This window comes from Cydia pomonella, unplaced genomic scaffold (genome assembly GCF_033807575.1).
Source record: "Cydia pomonella isolate Wapato2018A unplaced genomic scaffold, ilCydPomo1 PGA_scaffold_161, whole genome shotgun sequence".
NCBI classification, from domain to species: domain Eukaryota; kingdom Metazoa; phylum Arthropoda; class Insecta; order Lepidoptera; family Tortricidae; genus Cydia; species Cydia pomonella.
This window is the reverse complement of record NW_026907803.1, coordinates 570,375-593,508: the sequence shown is the minus strand read 5'-3', so window position 1 is coordinate 593,508 and position 23,134 is coordinate 570,375. Positions and strand designations below refer to the sequence as shown.

The 23,134-nt window shown below is 36.0% G+C and overlaps 1 protein-coding gene across 3 annotated transcripts in view; it reads left to right on the top strand.

The window, feature by feature from the left end:
- Positions 1 to 23,134, top strand: part of LOC133533399 (uncharacterized) — a 42,333-nt gene that overhangs the window by 13,508 nt on the left and 5,691 nt on the right. For 2 of the 3 annotated variants that reach the window (XM_061872370.1, XM_061872369.1), the window contains exons 5-32: positions 338 to 481; positions 844 to 1,041; positions 1,546 to 1,689; positions 2,164 to 2,382; positions 2,811 to 2,954; positions 4,142 to 4,354; positions 5,076 to 5,219; positions 6,180 to 6,392; positions 7,638 to 7,787; positions 8,487 to 8,669; positions 9,207 to 9,350; positions 9,628 to 9,786; positions 9,956 to 10,090; positions 10,417 to 10,590; positions 10,962 to 11,142; positions 13,086 to 13,195; positions 14,457 to 14,603; positions 14,819 to 14,994; positions 16,975 to 17,017; positions 17,120 to 17,372; positions 18,228 to 18,309; positions 18,392 to 18,567; positions 19,080 to 19,275; positions 20,260 to 20,451; positions 20,552 to 20,651; positions 20,748 to 20,904; positions 22,343 to 22,537; positions 22,853 to 23,016. In XM_061872370.1, coding sequence (XP_061728354.1) covers positions 338 to 481; positions 844 to 1,041; positions 1,546 to 1,689; positions 2,164 to 2,382; positions 2,811 to 2,954; positions 4,142 to 4,354; positions 5,076 to 5,219; positions 6,180 to 6,392; positions 7,638 to 7,787; positions 8,487 to 8,669; positions 9,207 to 9,350; positions 9,628 to 9,786; positions 9,956 to 10,090; positions 10,417 to 10,590; positions 10,962 to 11,142; positions 13,086 to 13,195; positions 14,457 to 14,603; positions 14,819 to 14,994; positions 16,975 to 17,017; positions 17,120 to 17,372; positions 18,228 to 18,309; positions 18,392 to 18,567; positions 19,080 to 19,275; positions 20,260 to 20,451; positions 20,552 to 20,651; positions 20,748 to 20,904; positions 22,343 to 22,537; positions 22,853 to 23,016 — 4,536 coding nt within the window. The remainder of the gene's footprint in view (positions 1 to 337; positions 482 to 843; positions 1,042 to 1,545; positions 1,690 to 2,163; positions 2,383 to 2,810; positions 2,955 to 4,141; positions 4,355 to 5,075; positions 5,220 to 6,179; positions 6,393 to 7,637; positions 7,788 to 8,486; positions 8,670 to 9,206; positions 9,351 to 9,627; positions 9,787 to 9,955; positions 10,091 to 10,416; positions 10,591 to 10,961; positions 11,143 to 13,085; positions 13,196 to 14,456; positions 14,604 to 14,818; positions 14,995 to 16,974; positions 17,018 to 17,119; positions 17,373 to 18,227; positions 18,310 to 18,391; positions 18,568 to 19,079; positions 19,276 to 20,259; positions 20,452 to 20,551; positions 20,652 to 20,747; positions 20,905 to 22,342; positions 22,538 to 22,852; positions 23,017 to 23,134) is intronic. The other variant, XM_061872367.1, reaches the window with a different exon arrangement.

Sequence of the window (23,134 nt, the reverse complement as noted above, 5' to 3'; positions counted from 1 at the left end):
TACACATGTAGAAAAATGGTTAGTAAACAATGATGACTATCAATAAATCAATTAATTAAGGAACTAGTGGAAAAATTAAATATTTTGGTCTAAAGTACCTGTGTACCAAAAATCGTCGAAGGAGATAGGTATGTATGCGGCAAAGTAGCTGTTTTTCCGTTGTAGCACATCCACTATACCGTACCACTTAATTAAGACAAAACTGATAAAATGTAATCATAGTAGGTACCTACTGTTCGTTTAATACAGAAAATATTAGTAAACTCTGTTAAAACTGTCTGTCTGTTGTTTTTGAGAGTTAAATATATACGTATAGGCCCCTCTTTAATATTTCCAGGATATCCACGATGAGGTTGCGGTTCGTGAACACTTGAACGAGATCACGAAGACGGGTTGTGGACTCACGTGCGGTAAATGCGGACTCACTAGAAAATATGTAAAAGCTTACTTGAGCCACGTGAGAAGATGCTCAGGATCGAAAGTTAGTACCTTCTTATAATAGGTGTAACATTTTTTTTATTTTACCAGGGATTCTACGGCAAGATCTATAACACGCGATCACAGAAAGTGACAGGTGTTATAGAAAAACTTTCAGTAACATCAATAGATGGCGTGGCTCGCGAGTTTTCCTACTATAACACTCGACCTATTAACTTATACGTTCTATTAAGATATTGAAGTCAGTCAGAGTCAGAATCACAATCAGAATAATCTTCAATAAATAAATTCAGGTATCTTTATTTTAACTGTAGGTGTAATAAACAATAAATAACTCTATAACTTAAGTTTACGAGAAACATACATATATTATTTCGTTATTTTTATGAGAAACTTATGTTACAGGCCGAGTGTTCATCTGAACTGAGGTCTAGCGAAGAACAAGTAGAATCTAATGTCAAAATTAAAGAGCCGCCTGCCGACGAACGAGACGGCCTAGTTATATGTGGCGTGTGTGAGGAATCTATGCAGGACTCAGAATGGAACGAACATAGAGCCACTCGACATGACTATCTTGCTTGGAAATGTGGAGAGTTACCTTTGGTAAGCTTATTTTTGTTTGTTTATGAGAACAGAACATCGAACGATGTAAAAGTAGTGGCTACGCCATAATTCATGGGCTAGTAAAGATTCAGACGATGAATTTGAAATAGTGTACCCAACACATTTAAGGAGTTAAACAATGTAGGGAAAATATTGTGAATATTCCGAATACCTATATGTATTTATTGGCCATGTAAATTTGCACATCAACTTTTACTTGTTAATCTATGTATCATTATTTCCTGACTGGCTAAAAATATTTTTTTGGGAAATTAAAATCACCAAACCATCCATTTTTCTGTAAGTTACAAGGCCAATAATGAGCTCACACTGCAAGGCCAATAACTACTTAGTGGGTCAATAGGATAGGTTACAATATTATGATGCAACTAGCTGGCATAATTTTGTCTCCTGGCTGATGGAACAGAATAACGACTGTAAACAGTTAATCCACCTTAATTTTGTTTATTTACTTCAGACATAACGTTAAATTATATTTATCAGGATGTGACGGATGAGGCTGCAGTTAAAGCACACTTATATGAGGTAACGAAGGCGTGTGGCGGACTGACATGCGCTAAATGTGGGCTCACCAGAAAATATGTCAAAGCTTACTTGAGTCATGTTCGAAACTGCACTGGGTTGAGCGTTAGTATAAGATGAACTATTGCATGCAGTAGTGTAGTATTAGCTGGTTAAAAACTTTTTTGCTTCCTTCACTTAAAGTTTAAATTAACATATTCAACATTACATATTCGTTAGTAGTTATTTTTTCTTTGTATATCTTATATATATGCTTGCAGTGTTTAAATATTCATCCACTTTTTTTGATGTGTAAAGTTATTATCCTTTGTAGAGGCAGATAACATGCCGCTTAACTAGTAAGAGTTTCAATAGATGGCGTTGTAACGTTAACGTGCTATACAAAATACATATACAAAAATAAGAGGTCGAAATCTGGCATATACTGATGCTATCTAAGTAACTCAAAATTATCTGACCATGAGACATGCAATATAGCTGCTATAGCGAGCGGAAAATCCGGCGAAAATACCGTTGACGGTCAAATGATTTTGACGCAGTTACAGTGGAAAATTGGTTGAGAAGGAAGTTATTTTTTAGGAGTCCCAAAACGATGCCACATACAACGTGTCATCGGAGATAATGCTTAAAGTGGAATATAGTCCTATTAATGAAGAAGCTGATGAAAATGGTGCGGATACGAATGCTGGTCCAATAAAATGTGGGGTGTGCGAAGAATTAGTACAGACGGAAGACTGGTATCATCACATAGGTTCACGACATAACTATTTAGCATGGAACCATGAAAATACGCCTTTGGTAAGTAACTTGTTTGGTTGGTTACTGTAGGTACACGAAACGAAACGATCGTCCGATATGTTTACTTTACAGAAACGATAATTGCAAAACCAAGCCAAAATACGAGCTAGATTGTTTTTACTTGCTATGCAGGCAAATTAATTAAAACGTGTGTATATAAAGTTATATTTCTCCTTCTTGCGGAACTGTTCTGAACGAAGCTCACCTTTAACATCTAGTCGCCCAGAAGTTTCTAAAAAGTCTCCAATACCATTATATTTTGATTCTGGTTTTGACATATCAGATTTCCATTTGTCTTGGTAAATATTGACGGTGCCCACAGGATGACGATATAAATCTCTCTTATTATTCCGTTTATTACACCCTCAGTTAATGATTCGGAACTAAGGGTCAAATATTATCTAATATTTCTAAAAATACCATTTCAGGATGTAAATGATGAGGAGGCAGTTCGAAATCACTTGTACGAGATCACGAAGGCATGTGGCGGCCTCACCTGCTCCAAATGTGGACTAACCAGAAAATATGTTAAAGCCTACTTGAGTCATATTAAGAGCTGCAATGGACTTAACGTAAGTTAAATATATGTCAATCTTTTATTTTCACAAATGAATGTAAGAAGAGGTTTTGAACTTCTTTTTGACAAGTGTCTGAATATGACGTCTTTATGTTAGCACTGTAGGGACTGCGTCCTACATTCGCCCAAGCTTAAATGATATTAAATAAATTAATATTAATTTCAGCTTCTCCCGTTATACGCAATGTGCATTTATATAATAGCATGTAACTGTTTATTATGATCGTTATAGGTACAGTCGAGTTCATTAATATGTATACATTTTTTCACCTTATTGCAATGGATTAAGGTGAAGAAATGTATTTATGAACTTGACTGTATGAGCTTGTAAAAGCATCGTATAATCAATATCCTTTCCTTTGTCGGGACTTACGTATTGTTTAAATCTCTTTTATTGTTTGTGTCCGAATATTGTTAACTAAGACAATAAACTCGCTTGTAGCCAGCGTGGGAAACGCTTTTAGGATTGGCATATGCGAAACCGTTGTAGGTTCTGTACCGCTATTCCGATGAACCTGATGCGTACCAGCAAAGTTACGGTCTTCGGGATCGCGGGAATTAGGAATCGGTTCGTATTCAGACGTCAACTCGACAACTCGACCATATCACAAGTTGAGCTTGACAGCGTATTGGTACCTATTATTTAAGGGTCGAGCTTGATTGCTCCTTACTTATTATTGTAATTAATGTTAGTTTAGTCTTCAAGTAGTGTTAATATAGATTAATTATTGTTACCGTGTCTGAACTTTTATTTCAACAATCTTAACACCTTAGTATATATGTATACCAAACCCCACTGTTTAAGCACAAATACGTCAAGTCCTAGGAATAAATAACATGTCTAGGAAGAAATTACCTCAAATTCTATCCCTCGGTTAATAAAATGCGAAAGTGTGCAAACTGAGTGAACGCTCAATAAGCGGTTTGCTCAAGTCCAAAAGTATGCGAGCAACCAGATTGCACGCTGCACAGTGTACTGTCCCCGCCCCGCCGAACGCTCCGCTAGAGGCTTAGCTCTCAAGTTGTACAGAAATAGCTGGACTTAAGCTATACTCCATATTTTCACTTCTTAGTGTTGACCAAAACCCGACAGCAGTGACGTTGTTACGAAGTTGATGTTATTTCAGAAATGTATTATTTTGAGTAATGTTATCTAATTATATACCTATATTTAAATTACAGGAGTCACAAAATGACAGTACATATAACGTTTCATTCCATGAAGTGAAGTTAGCTGAAAAGCCAAGTGATACAAAAATCTCATCTAAAATAGCAAATGCGAATGACTTGGTGAAATGCGCGGTGTGTGAAGAATCTATGCAAGAAAAAGACTGGTTTAGCCACATAGCCTCACAACACGATTACTTAGCATGGAAAGTTGGAGATACAGCTTTGGTATGTTAAGCCATGTTAATTGTAATGTTGAATGTTATAACTTCTTTTTAACTTAATTACAAAGTGTTTTATTTATTTATGTAAACATTGTTGAACAACTTGGTTACAAAATATATAAACATACAAATGACAGACTTAATGGTTAATGATATTCTCTACCAGTCAACCAAAGCGAGAGAAATAGAGACATATACAGAATGTAACAAAAATAGAGGGAATCCGTTTAAGGTTATTTTCAGTATCATGTTCAGATTAGGAAAAAAGAGAAAAAAGAAAATTTTTTACGCGATTTTTTTTCTATGGGGCAGGTCGTTCAAATCGGCCAACGCACCATACAAAGGACGATTCTTTTGCTACTGAATTTTTTTTTCTACTTTTTCCTAATCAAAACACGATATTGATTATACCGGGATCCTCACTAATTTTTTTTACAACTTGTATAAATGTTGCAAATAGAAAATATGAATTAGGAATCATTGCGAACATCAAGACCTTATAAAATATATGGTTTGAAAGGCCCCATTCTCCTCAGAACTGCATGATGGTGGGATCCGTAATGATTCGACAATAATTCCCAAATATTTAAGAACAATTTATTCAATGGTTTAGATTTAGTGTAAGCACACTTTTGTTTTGCTCTCGATTAACATCATGTTCGTTGGCGATCAAATCGACCAGACCCATGGTCCGTATTTTTATCACGTCAATTATGACATTTCAGGATGTGCAAGATGAAACCGCCGTAAAAGATCACTTGTATGCAATCACGAACACATGTGGCGGGCTCACGTGCTCAAAATGCGGACTCACCAGAAAATACGTCAAAGCTTATTTGACTCATTTCAAAAACTGCAGTGAAATTGATGTGAGTACTAAACAGTATTTTAAGATTGGTAGCGCCTTAGCTAAAATTTAGAGCGTTTTTTCCAATGTAATCTTCTTTCTCGCGTTGTCTCGGCATTTTGCCACAGCTCATGGGAGCCTGGGGTCCGCGTGACAACTTATCCCAAGATTTGGCGTAGGCACTAGTTTTTACGAAAGCGACTGTCTCTGACCTTCCAACCCAGAGGGTAAACTAGGCCTTGTAGGAATTATTCCGGTTTCCTCACGATGTTTTCCTTCACCGAAAAGCGAGTGGTAAATATCAAATGATATTCCGTACATAAGTTCCGAAAAAGTCATTGGTACCAGCCGGGGCTTGAACCCGTGACCTCCAGATTGCAAGTCGCACGATCTTACTGCTAGGCCACCAGCGCTTTTTTTTCCAATGTAATAAATAAATAATATATATTTTTAAAACGAAAATGTCCATCGATATAAAATATAAAAAAGCGGCCAAGTGCGAGTCGGACTCGCCCATGAAGGGTTCTGTACCATTTATGACGTATATTCTTTCACTGATATGTGATAATTTAGTTAAATATCAAAAAGTGGCGCTATCTTACCGGGTACAACCTAAAGGTTATGGCGCCATCGTACGAAACGATGTCACCATACCTTAAGCCTTTGATCTATTAGATGGCGTCACTTTTCATTATTTCGCAAATTTAACACATATCACTGAAAGAATAAGGATCAAAGTCAAATGGCGTTCTAAAAGTTTTAATCATGTGTCGAAAGATGACAGTAAATCTACGTGGCTACAAAGTTTTCTTTGACAATCCACTTCTATTTCAAATTCTCTTTGATTTGACCAAGCTAAGACACGAGCTATATTCATGAAATACTCTGTGAAATTATCATTAAAGTCAAATAAAATAACATATAATAATTCCTAAATATATAGAAATAACTGCTATATGCTCAAATTACTCAACTTTTACAGGAATCACAGAATACGACTATTTCCAACACTTCAACCGAGAAGTCTGGTGTGGACTTGGTCGACTTCGCTAACAGTTCTACAAGCAATCACAAACTACAAGAGTCTGTAGTAAAATGCGGTGTTTGCTCACAGGATGTTCAAGAAACAGAGTGGAATAATCATATAGGCTTTCTTCATAATTATCTGGCTTGGAAATGTGGAGAGGAGACTTTGGTATGTTGTTTTTATAGACAGTAATTAGCTCGTCTATTTAAGGCAATTGAATATCAATAAAATACTCTATTGCGGCGGGGTTGACCGGGATATCCGCATTGTACGCTTTGGCTTTAGACTCTAGTTAAAATTTGAAAAAAAAAAAAACTGACCCTTATAAGAGGTGCTGCCCTTTGTAGTCCGTGTACATGTCGTTTTATGAAAGCTGGTACGAATGGAATGAATGAGGGAATGAAAATATTTGTGTGTATGACATTAACCCATAAAATGGTGGCTCTGACTGTATGTGTACCGATACATGTGTCTCTCATAAAATGAAAGTGAATGACGTTTCCAAGGCAGCCCGGAGGACCGCTATACCAATTTGACACCGGACGCGATCGATTGGCTGCGTGGCCTGCTATTACTATAATATATTGCCTACACTGTTACGCCATACGCTTAATTAAATAAAAGTTTCGTTCCATTGGTGCCAGCTTTCGTGAAACGACCTCTAGCATAGGTGGCCAATAACGCGGCGTGTGTCGACATGACAGTGTGGATCATCAATGCGTTGTGGCGCCTTTTACAGGCTAATTCGAACATACATTGATATCAGAATGACATCTAACTGATGTCATTCAGTTAATGTGCATTTTGTTTCGGTCGAAAAAAAATATTCTTTAGCAACTTGCGGTTCAAGTAAATTTGGTTGTACATACTTATGTTAAGAGCTGTCCAATGTAAAGTGAACCGTAAACTGGTAATGAATCAATTGCCTCAACCGTACTTGTCCGTGCCTGTTTTTTTTATTATTATGCGTTATAATTTTGGGTCCAGTCCCCGCGAAGTTTACGGGCGGCTGGATCCGTAAGGTCATGTGGGATGTTTTATATCTCTAATGAATGATGTGACACTGGGGTGATGTTGTGTTGTTATGAAAGGTGATGGTGGTAATGAATGTTAAGATGTGAAGATGGGTGGTGTAGATGTGTTTTTTTAATGTGTTGTTGAACGTTTTTAGACTGTTGATTATGGTCCTGGATAGTTTGCAAAATGAGGTCAAAGTACTTTCTCTGCTAATGAGGTCTTGCCTGGTCCGTGCCTGTATCGGCGCGGGCGAGACGCACAATAACTAAATAACATGATTCATCAAATATCATTTTGATGTCAGTGCACGTTCCAATCGGCCTTTTATTAATTAGTATTCGTTTAACGTTTATATTAAAGAATTGAATACATTTTTGAATTTGTTTCGATTGTCAGGATGTGGCCGATGAGGAGAGCGTTCGTAAACACTTGATACGCATCAAAAAGAAGATCGGCAGCCTTACGTGTGCGAAATGCTGCAAAAATATAAAAACTGTAAACAAATACACGAGACACGTTAAGTCATGCGAAGGAATAAGTAGTAGTGTAAGTCTGACATATTTTTGGTACAACGTAATTTGAAGTAGACCTAAGGTTTTTATTTTATCTGAACTGGTTGTTCTATTTGACCTGGCTTCTGTCTTTCTAAGTTAAAATCTTAAGTTATTCTAAAGTTATTTTATTTTAAACTTTTTTGCATATAAAAAAAAGCTATAAATGGTGGAGATAAAGCCTCATGGCATTCTCTACCAAATAGAAAAATTTCAAGATGGGTGCAGTGAGAACCGTTTAGAAGCAAAGAAGTATGACAGAACCTATAACTTATCCATGTCATAAGATATAAATATAATATGTGCATATTTATATATATGTGCACGTGCTTAAGTGTTACTAATACGCTGTTTTTTTAAGTCCGTTAATTTCTAAGATGCTTCCTGAGTTTAAATTAAGTCACTTTCTCAAAGAAACCGGTATTCTAATTAACTCCATTTTGGAGATATCGATAATTTATTTTTATCTGATAAGGCCCCTACGAGTATGTACACTTGCCTTAGGTTTACATATTTATTAGTGTTTATCAATTTACACATTTGCTACTAAACGCAAGTACTATCTCGGACGATCGATATTCGAAATGCCTCGCTGTCATAGTTTTCGCCGGAACTATGCAATGAGTTTAGACTCGTTAGAACCGACTGTGCAAAGAATAACGCAATGTTTGACACTATTTTATTGCTTTACCAGGATTTGAAAGACAGCTCTCTGGATCTAGTGGTAGAGAGACAAGTGCAGGCGCTAACAACACCAGCAGACTCCGCGCTGGTGAAGTGTGGGGTGTGCGGGCAGTACTCGGCGAACGAGGACTGGACGCAACATATAGCCGCCAGTCACGGATATCTGGCTTGGAAAGACGGCGAACCTCCTTTAGTGAGTAATGAATATGCAAATCTTTGCTCTTGTTTACTGTCTCCGTGTTTTATGATCCATGTTTTCATTAGGTTACTCAGGTATAACTATCTTACTATAGTTTGGTAAGAGTTAGTTGTCACTGGAGCGTAAGTAGAGAGTATCATGCTGTGTTTTTCCTACACTTGTAATATCACGCCAAAAATGGGATATCTATAACCGACAGGTGAGAAGTAAAACTCACTAATTACCACCACAAGTTCATAGCCATAATGAACCATAATACTACTAAAATAAGGTTGATTTATGTTTAATTGTTTTTAGTAATTATTAGTGAGTTCTGCTTGTCACCTGCCGGTATATATAGTTCGTGTCATCCACGATGACGGGCTGATTTGTCAAATCTAATCTTCTTAAAACATGTCATTACGAGTCAAGGCGCCCGTCTTCGTGAATGACACGATCTATAGTTTTTACATTCTACTGCTAATGACAAAATTGATTTGCTACTACATAAAAATATTTTAGTTATATATTTATAATTTTAATAATTTTCAGAATATAAATGATGAAGAGGAAGTACGAGTGCATATGCGTAATATTATTATTGAAGTCGGAACTTTGACCTGTCAGAAATGTGATCTGCCGTGCAAATCTGTTAAGTCATACTTACGTCATCTGAAGATTTGCGAGGGCGTAGAGGTTTGTGAAACTTAAAATAAATAATAATATAATAATTTCTTTAGAATCTAGGGCAGCTTGGAGGTTGGGATCCTGTGTTTAAAGAGAACAAAAAATATATAGGTAATCATTGTAGCCAGTCTACCGTATTCTGTCCGACATGCCTACCGCAAGATATTTTACATTTAGGTAATAGTTTTGAAGTAAAGTAGAGTAGTCTTTGAATTATATAGTGACTGTCGGTTGGCCTGACTTGATTCACAAGATGTTATTTACGCATTTAATTTACATTTGACAGGAGGACAAGAACGAAAATAAGACTGAAGTGTCAACAATTGAAAAAGCGGATACTTTGAAATGTGGAGTTTGTGACGAAGTTGTTATAAGTTTACTCTGGTCACAGCATTTGTCTGAAAAGCATGATTACCTCGCTTGGAAGGCAGGGGATGCTCCTGTGGTAAGTTACTATAAAAAGTAATTAATGTTTTTTTTTGTAATATACACAATAAACAAATTTACAGCTTTGAAATTTCGCCAAACTGCAGAACAGTTTGTTGGCGTATGTGTGTGTTCTAATAAGCATCAAAAATTTATATATAACGTTAATATCTTTTTTATTATTATAGAATTTTGAGGACGATAAAGAGGTTCATCAACATTTGACAAATTTCACTAAAGAATTTGGGAGTTTGAGCTGCAAATACTGCGGAATAAATCTGAAATACGTGAAATCCTTTTTGCAACACATAAAGGCCTGCAAAGTCAGTATAAGTACATTAGTTACAATACTATTCATCTATCAAGTCTGGAATCAATTTTCCTGGAGTCTTCCTATCTCCGTAGGATATGTGATCTATCTTTTTGTGATGTTTTATATATATTTAAGCATTTTTCAATTACATACCTAGGTCTAGGTATATTGTAAATAGTAGTCTAGTACTTAGGGGCTAGGCCGATTTGTGAAAAATTGTCCTATGATATTTATTTATTTTAGTGTAAAAACAATAATTGAAACCTTAGTTTGGACTGAGTTTTTCTGTATGACAATTGGCAAGCAGATTTTAATGAATAAAATAAACACTTCTAGATTGGTGGTATAAGGGAAAGAGTCCCAGCATCCGTTGTTGATTTCGATGACGTAGACTTCGCAAGCGGCGGAACCTGCGGCGTTTGTGAAAAGGAAGTGGAGGCCGGCAAATGGATACACCATACGCAGAAAGAACACAACTACTTAGCATGGAGAAAAGGAGAAAGGCCTTGGGTGAGTTTTTATTAGATGTCGGTAAAGAATTTTAATAACTTTACAAATGTAAAAAGTTTTTTGCAATATTTAAATTGGTCTTGTCACAATCCGGGTATACACATTATCCGATAACACGTATTTTCCGCTTTGTAACGAAAAGCGCCTACGAACAGAGACCTCGCCGAAGGTCCCTGGCAGTGAATATGTAAATTGTTGACATTAAGATGACTTGAATATGCAAAAGGACTGTGTTGTATACATATTTGAATGATCTACATTTGGGTTATGTACACTAAGTACAGTTGGCGGTCACAGGTGGCGTCGGATCCTATAATATATCCAGCTTAAAAGTAAACATTCATATTTTCATCATATCTTGTATCTTTCAGAACTTGGATAGTTTTGAAGACGTGAACCAGTATTTGTACGTAATCTGCAAAAGAATGGATGGCTTAACCTGTAACAAGTGTGGCTTAGTGAGAAAATATGTGAAGACTTATTTGACACACATCAAAGATTGTAATGTTATTGACACGTCAGTTGCTGAAGGAATCGGGCCTTCGAATAAAGGTAACATACTTCCAACTATACTTTAAACTTTAATATACTTAGGTCATAAGTTCTGACACAAAGATATTGACTGATAAAAAAGCTATAGGTACATTCCTTATTATTCATGTAATGGGTTGAAAATTTATTTAATGCTGAATTACATGCAATAATAATTTTTTAACGTAATTTGATAACAGTTTTGCATAATTCTATGTAATATTCGGAAAAATGACATAAAAAAATATGCAATAAATACGCGACTTGTTCAAGGTGATTTTGATCCCTATTTATTTATTTTTCTTTTTTACATATTTAATCTTACATAAAATAAAAACCGGGTGTTTTATTTTTCCTAGAATATATAATTCATGTGTATTGGGTTGCCAAAATTTGCAACTGAACGTGTTTAACCAAACCTACTCGTCAGATGGCAGTCAACAATTCGCATCTCACTGAAAAGTACCCTAAGTTTGAAGGGTAAGCTGAATTAAAGACTTGTCGCAGAACTAAATGCTGGCCCCTATTTCACCACGGCTACAATTGTCAGTGACATATGTCGAGCGACAATTGTCAAGCGACAGGTGACATATTACAATTTTATAAAATATTTTCTATAGAAATGCTTACAAACATGACAGGCATTTTGCTACAATTGTATGTATTACAATTATGTTGTGAAACAAGAATTACTTTTTCTACTCGACATATTTGTAGAATTATCGGTGAATCTTGACATGTGGTTGAAGCTGTGTCGAGTTGCGTGACAATTGTAGTATGTCGTGGTTGACATACGCGTAATTCAAAATGGCTCTCCATGCGAGTAGTAGTGACGCTAGTGATAGTAACAGTGATCTTGATGATTTCGCATATAGAAGAAGATTTAAAGAAAGAATCAATTTTTCTTTTATCTCACGGATATTTCATTTAAGGAAAAATTTCGTGTTAGTAAAATTAGTGTAGAATATTTATTAAATAGAATCGGTGCACATATTGAACATCCAGCGACAAAAAACAAAGCTTTAAAGCCTTGCCAACAAATTCTTTGTACAGTGCTGCATTGGATGGGGTCGGGTTCTCAATATCACGTTAGCGGAGATAATCATGGAGTATCAAAGGCTACCATTCATCGGTGTATAAAAAGAGTTGCAATTGCAATTGTCAATGAAATGTTTGGGAGAGAAGTACGATAGCCGGAGAATTCCAACGCTATCCCGCATTTATTTAGAGAAATTGCAAATATTCCAAGAATTGGTGGAGTCGTTGATGGATCTTTAATACCCATTGAAGTTTTTAAGCGTATCAAAAAAAAAAAAAACAAATTTGATACATGTTTCCCTATGTTTAGTCGTTACAATTGTTTTCTACAATTGTCGCACCTGTCACCGTGGTAAAACCGATAATACTACATATGTAATATTTTGTGACATTTGTCACACCTGTCGCCGTGGTGAAACAGGGGCCTGGTGATAAAATAACGAACTAAAAAAGTGGCGGTGACATAATCGGACAGACAGACGGACATGACGAATCTATAAGGGTTCCGTTTTTTGCCATTTGGCTACGGAACCCTAAAAAGTAGGCTCATACGTATTTTATTAATGTGACATTGATTTTACTCCCTTTTGTAAAGTATAATTTTTCACAATCCAGCCGCGTATTTGCGTCTAACGACAATCCCAAAGTAAACAAGTAGTAAATAAAGACGCCATCTAACTTTGAAACTAATTATATTACGTTTGTATAAAACAAGTTTTCAAATCATGGCAAACCTGTTTAATTAAAAGGTTTGTATTACATTTTATTAGTCAAAACCTTTGTGACAGAACTTATGACCTAGCTAAGTATAATATACAATTAGATACTCGTTTAGGTAAAATGAGCTATTTGCTAGATTTATACATACAGTCATGAATTTAGTTTTGTGTTTACAAGTGTATAATTTCTTAATTTTGGGTTTCCAGATGAACATCAGTGCGCTATGTGTAACCAAGTGATAAAGTCGCAAGATTGGAAAACTCACGCTATAGAAAATCATTACAATGTAACCTGGATAGTTGGCGAAACTCCTATTGTAAGACTTTAATTAGATTTCTAGTTGGCTTACGTACTTAAGGAAAGATCCTAAGGTGGTGGTGGTGGTGTGGTAAAGTGGTTCAGTAAAAAAGTGTCTTTAAATCTAGTATCTTGTTAAATGTTTTACTAATGATGGAGTAGTTTATTTTTTTCAGTAATCTGCAGATAAAATACTATATAATAACAATAAAATCATTTTCACAACTAGTTGTATGCTTTTAGGAATATCATCTTACGAGTAATTTATACCAATAAACTGAAGTTCATCTTCGGTAGTCAGGAAGTCTCTCCAATCTAACCTTGACAGAGGTTTTTCTATGGCAGACAAATTTCTGTAAAAATCGCAAATACACAAAAATGGAAATTCCATGTAACTACCTCAAAGTGAAGTCAAATCAAAAAATTTAATAATGTATTAAGTAGCTTATCAAACTTAAAGAAAAAACTGTGTTTATGAGAAACACCTCATAAGTTCTCTCAGAAGACGCTGTTCAAAAAGTCTTAGGAGACATGTAATATAAAAGGTGAACACTTCAATTCGCCCTTTTATTTTAACTACGATTGTATTTAATTGTATATAATAGTATGTAAGGATTAATACAATAATGCGCTATTTAACAATTGTAACTAAATAAAATGAAAAATCCACATAATGTGCTGCTACTTTTTTTCTGAACCACTCCTTAAAAATACGTAGACGGATATGGGAGTCGAGCCCCTGACAATTTTAGGTTTATATATCCGTCGCGCTCACGAGGGCGGCTACTAAAATTAGTGCGGCGTAGGCGAAAAATCCTGTATTCAAAAATTTCAAAAGTCGAGGTTTCGTACTCGACTGTTTCAACTCCAAAACAAATTGTTAACCAGTCGTAACGAAATTTTAAAATCTAAACGGTAATGAAATTGTGTGTGTCGGCCTGGTTTGTTTTATGGGCTAATTGATATCAGTTTTTTTTGCGGCTTAATCGATTTGGCTGTTTTTGCGAAGTATGAAGTGCACTAGCGCTTAAAAAAACAAAAATATTTAAAAATAACAAAACAGTCCGACACAGATATTGTTGATAATATTAATCTGTGTTGATAAACCACGGAGGAAAAAGTGGAGTACGTTTGTATGGAGAAATGACCACTCCCATATCCTCTTCCCTATTGTTAACTGTATAGTATTCTATACAGTTTATATTGCTCCTTAGTATACCTTATATGAATGATGAAGGAAACCTTAATTTTTATTATATTTTGTTATTTTCCGGTTTCAGGACATCAAAAACGTTTACGCTGTAGAGAGATTTTTAAAAGAATATAAACAAATAAAGGGTAATTTAAAATGTAATGAATGCGGAACCACCCGAGCGTCTTTTGCTGGCTTTTATGCGCACATCATAATGTGTAAAAAAACGGAGGAGGTACTTTAGTGCATTTCTTTCCTTCATTTGTTAATAAGTACATCCGTTTTTAAAAGTATCTATCTATATAACTATAGGTATTTTTTGAGCTTTATTATACATAGAAACATATTTTGACTAAAAGTATCAAATAATTTGACCTTTTAAAAACCTTTATATTAAATAATAGAATATATAATAATAAATAATATGTAAACAATAAAATTGGATTGCAGGAAATAGACATGTATCGAAGCCTGTGTGATATATGCAATAATAAATACCTCTGTATATATAAGAACCAGCATGCGATGATGCACAGGGTACAAACGCTCACAGCGCAGGCCAAAATAAAAGCAATTGAGGAAAAGCAAGAAATTCATATATCGGGCAAGAGGCGTGCTGCTGTGAAGTAAGTATCAACGTAGAAGGCATTTGTCGTATGAACCTTTCCTATACTCCCTATATATAGAACCTATACTCTGTATAAAGATACAAATAATAACTAAAGAGATATTTAAATAAAAGTAAACAAAATGTATCCTCAAATGGCTCCTTAAAATAGTTGAGGGTAGATGAAAACATTACATAATCAAATAATGTAGGTTAGAATCAGGTCGTTCAGTGACAGACCCAAGCGGTTTTGTATTTGGTTGGTTAACCAATAAATGTTATAATTACCCGAAAATGTACAAATTGTTTGTTTACTTTTATTTAAATACCTAAAGATACAGACTATAGAAGGGCACCATGTGCTTTCACCGGTCTTCTTCATTTTTATACAAGTATTCCAAACCACAACTTTCTATTGTCATTTTCATAATTTTAAGTTTTTATAAAGCAAAATGTAGAGTCTTGCTTTACACTTACAATGTCTTGGCACTTATTTGTTAAATAAGAAAACCCCTACCCATTGACGTATTAAAAGAATAGGACACCCAATGCGAAATAAATATGTCAAAATATATGGAGCAAACTGACATTAGGCAATGCGCTCTGGTAGATGCTAATAACGCTTCTTTATAATTTTAGTCAAGGTAAGTATTTCATACAAAAGTAAACTTAATGCAATACAGTTCAAATTTGCAAATGGCCATTTCAAAACATTGATTTCTTTATGGTTAAATGACGTTTTCGTAAGTTGAAGTTTCGCTATTTATTTTGATTGTATAAACGTCAAAATAAATAGCGAATGAATGGAGTCGCTTTATGTATACAAATTATTTTAATATTATTGTTTATAAATAAAAATATCAAAATCGGAAATAGAATATATATGTATATTTTTATTAATAACTAGATTGAGACATGCAGTCTGCGATTGCCCTGCAGGAATATACTACTTTAGACGAACATTTTACTACGTACATAAATATAAAATAAAACGACTTAAAAAACACCGTTTCCTTGAAATAAATTCAATTTGTTAAAGCCCGACCAGAAATATATGATCATTGTCAAGAGGGCGCTGTTATTCTCATTTATAGGGTGACAGTTCAGTTTAGTATGAAAAATTTAGTTCCAGTGAAATTCCGCATTATGGCGCGTGATCATATATTACTGGTCAGGGTTTATATAATTGTCTTTTTGATCTACATTTACTTTTGGAGCTCCCTTTTTTCGCAATGTAATGTAAACTTACAGTTAGATACAGGTTGGCTATCGACTTTATTACAACAATTCTATGATTGTTGTTGTGTTCATCTTCTGGTGGTTATGACGTAAAAATGTTTACGTGCATGAGTGTTTTCAATACATTAGATGCTATTATAGAATTGGCATGGTTTGTTCCCCTTCGCATGTTATGTCTTTAAAAAGTTTCAGTTGTTTTGCAAGCAGTAAATACATTTTCAGACGCATAAAAAAGATCACCCATGTACAACATCAAAAAAAAACGTGTCGGCAACGCGTATGTGACACCCTGGTGCTTCAGGACTCCATAAGCTACGGTGACCGTTTGCCACCAGCTGAGCCGTATGCCTGTTTGCCACCAAGATGGTATTTAAAAAAAATCGAATGTAGACTCCATAGATTTTTGTTCCGTGACAACCGTTAATTTGTATCAACAAAATGAATGATTAAAAACCATAAAATTATGAAGAATTCACATAAGTTCTGTTAAAATATCAATTGAACTCACTGAAAGAAATATATGCCATCCCTTTTTCTTGTTGTTTTGCTATTATAAGCGCATTTTTTCACGGAAAACATTCGTCATATTTGACAGTTGTCGTTGTCGACGGCCGAAACGAGACTGGGAGCAAAACTGATGCTCAAGCCATTCGAGCATTACTTTTGTGGGGCCATTTTTTTCGGCTGATTGTGAATCCAGTTAATTATACTTACATCAATGCCCCTACCAAACTTATGTGTATATTCCCTATATTTTCAGGGCGCGATCTGTAATCGAAAACTATAGTGACAACATGAGTAAGGTGTGTAATACAAAGTCAGATCTGTAAAACATTATTTGAAGCTTACTTAGATATTGAGTAGTAAATTTATAAATATTATACATTGTTTTTTTCTACTTATAGCATACACATTCGTGCCGGTCGTGTGGATTTGGTACGGATTTCAAAGAGGAACTAACGAAGCACAAATGCGAAGTGTCAAATGAAAAAGACTTCAGTGGAGACGAGGATTCAGCCGCCGAGATAGGAAGCTCGGAGGACGAATCGGAAGATACCGACGTCGATTCCAATATTTCGAATGAGGTGAATGACGGTCAAGGCGAAGGTGATGATAATGACGAGCTTCAAGCAAAAAAGAAACGGTATAGAGATCCTGGTAAGTTGTGCTTCGATATTAAAGGCTATTTATGCTTAGATAATCTTATCATACTTCTTAGTTAAATAATAAAGCGGCCAAGTGCGAGTCGGACTCGCCAATGAAGGGTTCCGTACCATTTATGACGTATTAAATAAAACTACTTACTAGATCTCGTTCAAACCAATTTTGGGTGGAAGTTTGCATGGTAATGTACATCATATATTTTAAGTTTTATCATTCTCTTATTTTAGAAGTTACAGGGGGGGAAGGACATTTTACCACTTTGAAAGTGTGTCTCGCGCAAACTATTCAATTTAGAAAAAAAAATATATATTAGAAACCTCAATATCATTTTTGAAGACCTATCCATAGATACCCCACACGTATGGGTTTGATGAAAAAAAAAAAAATGTTGTTTCAGTTCTAAGCATGGGGAACCCCTAAAATTTATTGTTTTTTTTTTCTATTTTTGTGTGATAATCTTAATGCGGTCACAGAACACATCTATTTACCAAGTTACCAACAGTATAGTTCTTATAGTTTCGGAAAAAAGTGCCTGTGACTTACGGATGGACAGATAGACAGATATGACGAATCCATAAGGGTTCCGTTTTTTGCCATTTGGAACCCTTAACATGAATCACACAATACAAATCCTCTTTATTGCACAACCTCTGAAAAAAATGCACATGGAAACACATAAAAAACATGAAGATAGAGGTAAACAACAGGCGGCCTTATCGCTACAGAGCGATCTCTTCCAGACAACCTTTACGTAGTACATAACATACATATACACTGCATATTTAAAATTTCGTATTTCTATTAACAATTATCTAACAATTATTAAAGATACATTACTCATTTTTCCAGCGCCACTGTTGTCGAAAGTGACACGTATTCCCTTCAAAGTTGAAGATGTCAATTCATATATCCGAAATGGTGATGAAGATTTGTAAGTACGCCCTAAGCTGTCACTATTCTTCTCGTTACGTGAAGAAGTAAGATTTTTTTTTTAACGAAACCTATATTTTCAGTTGTAATACTCATTTGACCGATGAAGTATTGTTTCCTCGATGGAAATGTCATCACGAGCCCGTACTCGAATCTGAACTGACAAGATACATGCCACCATTGGAGCACTCTTGTAAATTCAAAACTGTTTCTGCTTGGACAACTTTGGAGAGATTCCAAGCTCTAGAGGACAACAGTGGTAAGTCGTTTGCACCTTTATTATCCTTAGTTTGTGATTGACATATGGTTTTTATACACTTGACATCCGACCTTATATGAGTAATAATTGCTGTATGTAGGTACATAAATATGCAAAAAACATAGTATTGAGCGGGTGTTTCAAATATGGACGTTATCCCGGTCGTGTTAAGGTAGAAAATCTAATGTTTACAATATGTTACATATCCAATCACAATCTTAACCTTAAGGTATATTAACCTTGACAATAGTTTACACTGGTAAAATTTGACTGCTGTCACTGCTGTGCGTTGTATAAATGTTAAGGTCTACTGCAAAAATCTTCAACACAGGCCAGTTTAAAATAATTATTGTTAATGTCAGAAAAGCAGACTTGTTAGACATGTAAGAGTTTTCCTCACTGTATCTGTATGATATTTTGACATCTAGTTATTTAACAATATTGCCAAACAAATTTTGTAAGGTGTTGTGCATTGTGTAGCTATGGCAGTTGAAAAATATTGAATATTTTAGGTACCAGTATATTCGTGGGTGCAAGCATAGTGTGTATCGCCTGGGTGCCGCCCCGAGTGGAGGATATGTTTGACGGGGCCTCCAACTTCTTGGCGATAGCCTGCCACAACGGTCCGGACTGCCCGCGTTACCAAGGCGGAGAAACGCCCAAACACGAAAATCTAATACAAATATGGAGTTTCAACAAGTTTCGAGGGTAAATCCTCAATACGATATATTGTAAAAATATATAATAGTGTATAAACCAAACTAGTCAAATTAATGTAAAAATATATTCATTAATTTGACTAGTTTGGTTTTTTTTAATCCCGATTTTTCCCTTGCCGAAAGACTGACGAAAACGCCAATTTAAGTGATTAGTTTTCCTTTTTGGAATAATATGCGTAAAAAACTGCTTTAAGCCCTAACCATAATTTGACTTTGACCGTCAAAGACAGACACGGATGCACACAATTACAGTTTAATACCTATTTACCTTCGTGCATTCCAATAAAGTTTTCGATGGGGCGTTTTACAGTCCTCATCAAAAGTGGCTGATCAAAGAACGCGTCAAAAAATATTTACCATTTTGTAACAACTTACCAAAAAGTGATGGTTCTATTTTTAGAACAATTAAGACTGTAAAAAATATACTTTTGAACGTGAATTTTAGAGATTTGTCTATATTTGGACAAGTTATCCGGAATATCAGATACTTTTGACGCGTTGTTTCATCCGCTACCTACTATGCTGACTGTACCTATTATGTAATAGGCGTGGCGTTCAAAGTTAGCGTAGGAAAGTTATTTTGAGTCGATCGTTAGTTAATTATATTTATTTATTTATTTATTTATTTATTTATTTAACCCTTTTCCAGACAAAGTACGATTTATCGACCACATACGCGCCAATAGAATTTCAACATTACCCATCCGATTTAAGGTTCTAATTAGATTGCACTTTCGGAAAATGTGACTTTTCTTCAAATTAATCACCAGAGCTGGATTTATTGGAATATGTTTGAATTTTTTGGGAAAATTTTGTAGATTGGTGCGGCCTGGAAAAGGGTTAATAGATAAGACCGCCTGTTGTTTACCTCTTCTTTTTTTCCGCATTCTTTGTATTGTTTTCTGAGTTGAGGTGTGTAATAAGGAGTATTTGTATTGTATTATATAAATACTTAGTATTTTTATTGGCACAGATTACCGGAGATAGTGTTGGGTATAGCACACGACTTCGGGACGGTTTGGTCGATGGACTGGTGTCCGTCGGGTGCGAGGGATGCCATGACGGCCGAGAACGCAGCGAGTCGTCTGGGGCTGCTCGCAGTGGCGTGCTCCAGCGGATCCGTGTACATTTTTGCTGTTCCCTATCCGTCCATTGTAGTTAAGAAGTAAGTTGTTTACTTAGTAACTTCGTAATACATGATTAACTTGTATGTATATATTTTTGAGTCGAGTTAGGCAAACATTTAAACACCTTTGTGATTTCAGTAATCAAATTCTCCAGAAACTGAAACCAGTCGCCGAGTTAAGAATGACTATGGGCAGTAACAGGAAACTATATCAGGCAACTTCTGTATCGTGGTCTAAAGTAAGTCAAATACTGCTGGTTCAGTGGTTCTCTAAAATTCAAACTAATAAAATTATTAGTTATAGTTTTCTAATGTTAATATTTTATTTTTTCTAGCAAAAAGAACATAATCTAGTATTAGTCGGTTACGCGGATGGTTCAACGGCCTATTATGATTTACATACCGACTCGCCATTGTTGTCGGCGGTAGAAAATAACGTTCAAGTTTTTCACCCGTATTACGACGAACGACCACACAACACCTGCATTACAGGTTAGTTTTATAAGAATTACCGATTTTTTTTTTTTGACTTGAACGAAATTGCAATACGAGCACTTAATGATGTTTTCATCACACTTGCTCGAAATAGTTATTTACGATACAAATGCAGAAAATAGGAAATTCGCAACGAGTGGTGATAAATTAAAACACGACCGAAGGAATTATCTCCTTATCAGTACAAAAGTACCTTAAGAATGACACTGCGTTATACGATTAGTATGTTGTTGATAATGTTGATGGTTAGAGCGGATATTGTTCACCGCGGGTCGGATTTACAATTCGATATGAATCATGGTGGATACTCTATTAATACTTTATACAAGTTGTTTTATGTGTTAACATCGTTGTTTGCTGGCAAGTTAGTGCGAAAAAATGATCTTCATTTAATAATCGTAGCCAGTACTGACCATCTGGGCGAGATGTGTTAAAAATACGAGATTTCGCACATTAAAAAAAAAACGTAAATGAAAGCTTAATTTCGTGCCCAAAAAATACGAACTGACATTCATAGTTATTTGTTTTACAAGGAGACGAAGTTGTTGTTTAAGTTGTGGTATACATATTAGCACGATGTTTATACCTGAGCAAGCGAAAGATTCAAAAATTTAACCACAAGCATAGTGGGTTCGAAATGTAGAATCTTGACGGTGCGGTGCGAGCGTTTCAAAGCACGAGGGTTAGACAAACTTTGCTACCGACTACAATTTTTTTCACCACACCAACACGAGGAAAATACTAACAGGAAGACATAATGCTAACAAATGCAAATGAAATGCTATTAAATATTTGGGTGATTCTAAGTTAAAAGGTATTAACGATGTCCATGATACATATCCGTACTTTAAAAATATAATATATCAATTATGTTAGTATCCCCTATTAGATTGCATTTACTTTATGGACACAGTGGTCTGGCCTGCCCCTTTCCAGTTTTTACACTGAATCAATAATTATATCCAGGTCTAAATCTCTTACATCTGTTAAATTTGGTATATTTCATAAATTAATATAAATATTGATTGTACTGTTATTAATAAAGCCCTTTAAATTTTTCTTTTTCATAATAAAAATACATGACAAATTTTGTCCCCCATACTCTGTGTCTCCCACCCTGGCCATTTTGTAACTGTAAAAATATTGTGTTTATGACTTTATTATTGCAAGTTTAATCCTAATCGCGATGCATTTGATTAAAAACTAACAAGGCGGTTTGTTTACCATAACATTTTCATTTGATCTTATGCTTTTTCGTCTTTGGCTGGTTAGGGTTTGGTAGAAGATTTATAATATATTTCAAATTATAAAAACGTTTCAAAATTGAGATTGAAAACCAATGTTACTAAATGTTAAAAATCTTGTGGGCGATAAAATACAGTTAAGATGTCAGTGAAGTATGAGGAGTACATTCAGAATATCGTTCTGTCACCAGGTACGGATCTGTACCCGGTGTCCGGGGACGCGGCCGGATCTGGCAGCGGCGTGTGGACGGCGCCCACCGGCGCGGAGCTGGCGGCGCGCGCCGGCACGGGCGCGCCGGGGCGCGCGCGGCTGGCCACCGCCTCGCTCGGCGTGGCATTCGCGCCCCAGGCCTGCACCGCCGTGCTGGCTGGAGACGACGCCCTCAGTAAGTTGTTTGTTCTTCCATCAGACACTAATCATTGATGCGGCGACGCAAAGTCTCAGCCAAAGCTGTGGTGGATCGTGCTTGGCTAGTTCTTCGAGCACCACGCAAGCGCCGACGACCTCAGTAATGATAGATAGAGACGCAGCCTACGGCGTCAACCGTAGGACAAGGGTTAATGACATTATCAGGATTTGTATGAGGCTTTTAGTGATTTGAGACATAATTCGCTTTATTTTTTGTTGTTGTTTGATTAGTTTAATTCTTACAAACTACAAATGACTTCGCCAATTCTTACTTTCTGTATTTTTTGTTCAGAGCAAGCGTCTGTAAGCGAGCTGGTGTGGGTGCCGCCGGGGCGGCGGCTAGGCGGCACGCGCTGCGCGACTGGCTGCGCGCGCTGCGGCCGCGTGGCCGCGTCCATGCCGCCCACCCTGCGCATCATACGCATGCACCCCTCCTTCTGTGACGCCAAGAAGCAGGTAGGTACATAGGTACTAACAGGAACACTGACCCGAGGGCCACGAAAAGCACGCTCAGAGCGTTAGTGGCTTGCTCGCTCGACGACTATGTAAAAATAACATTATGGCCGACGAATGT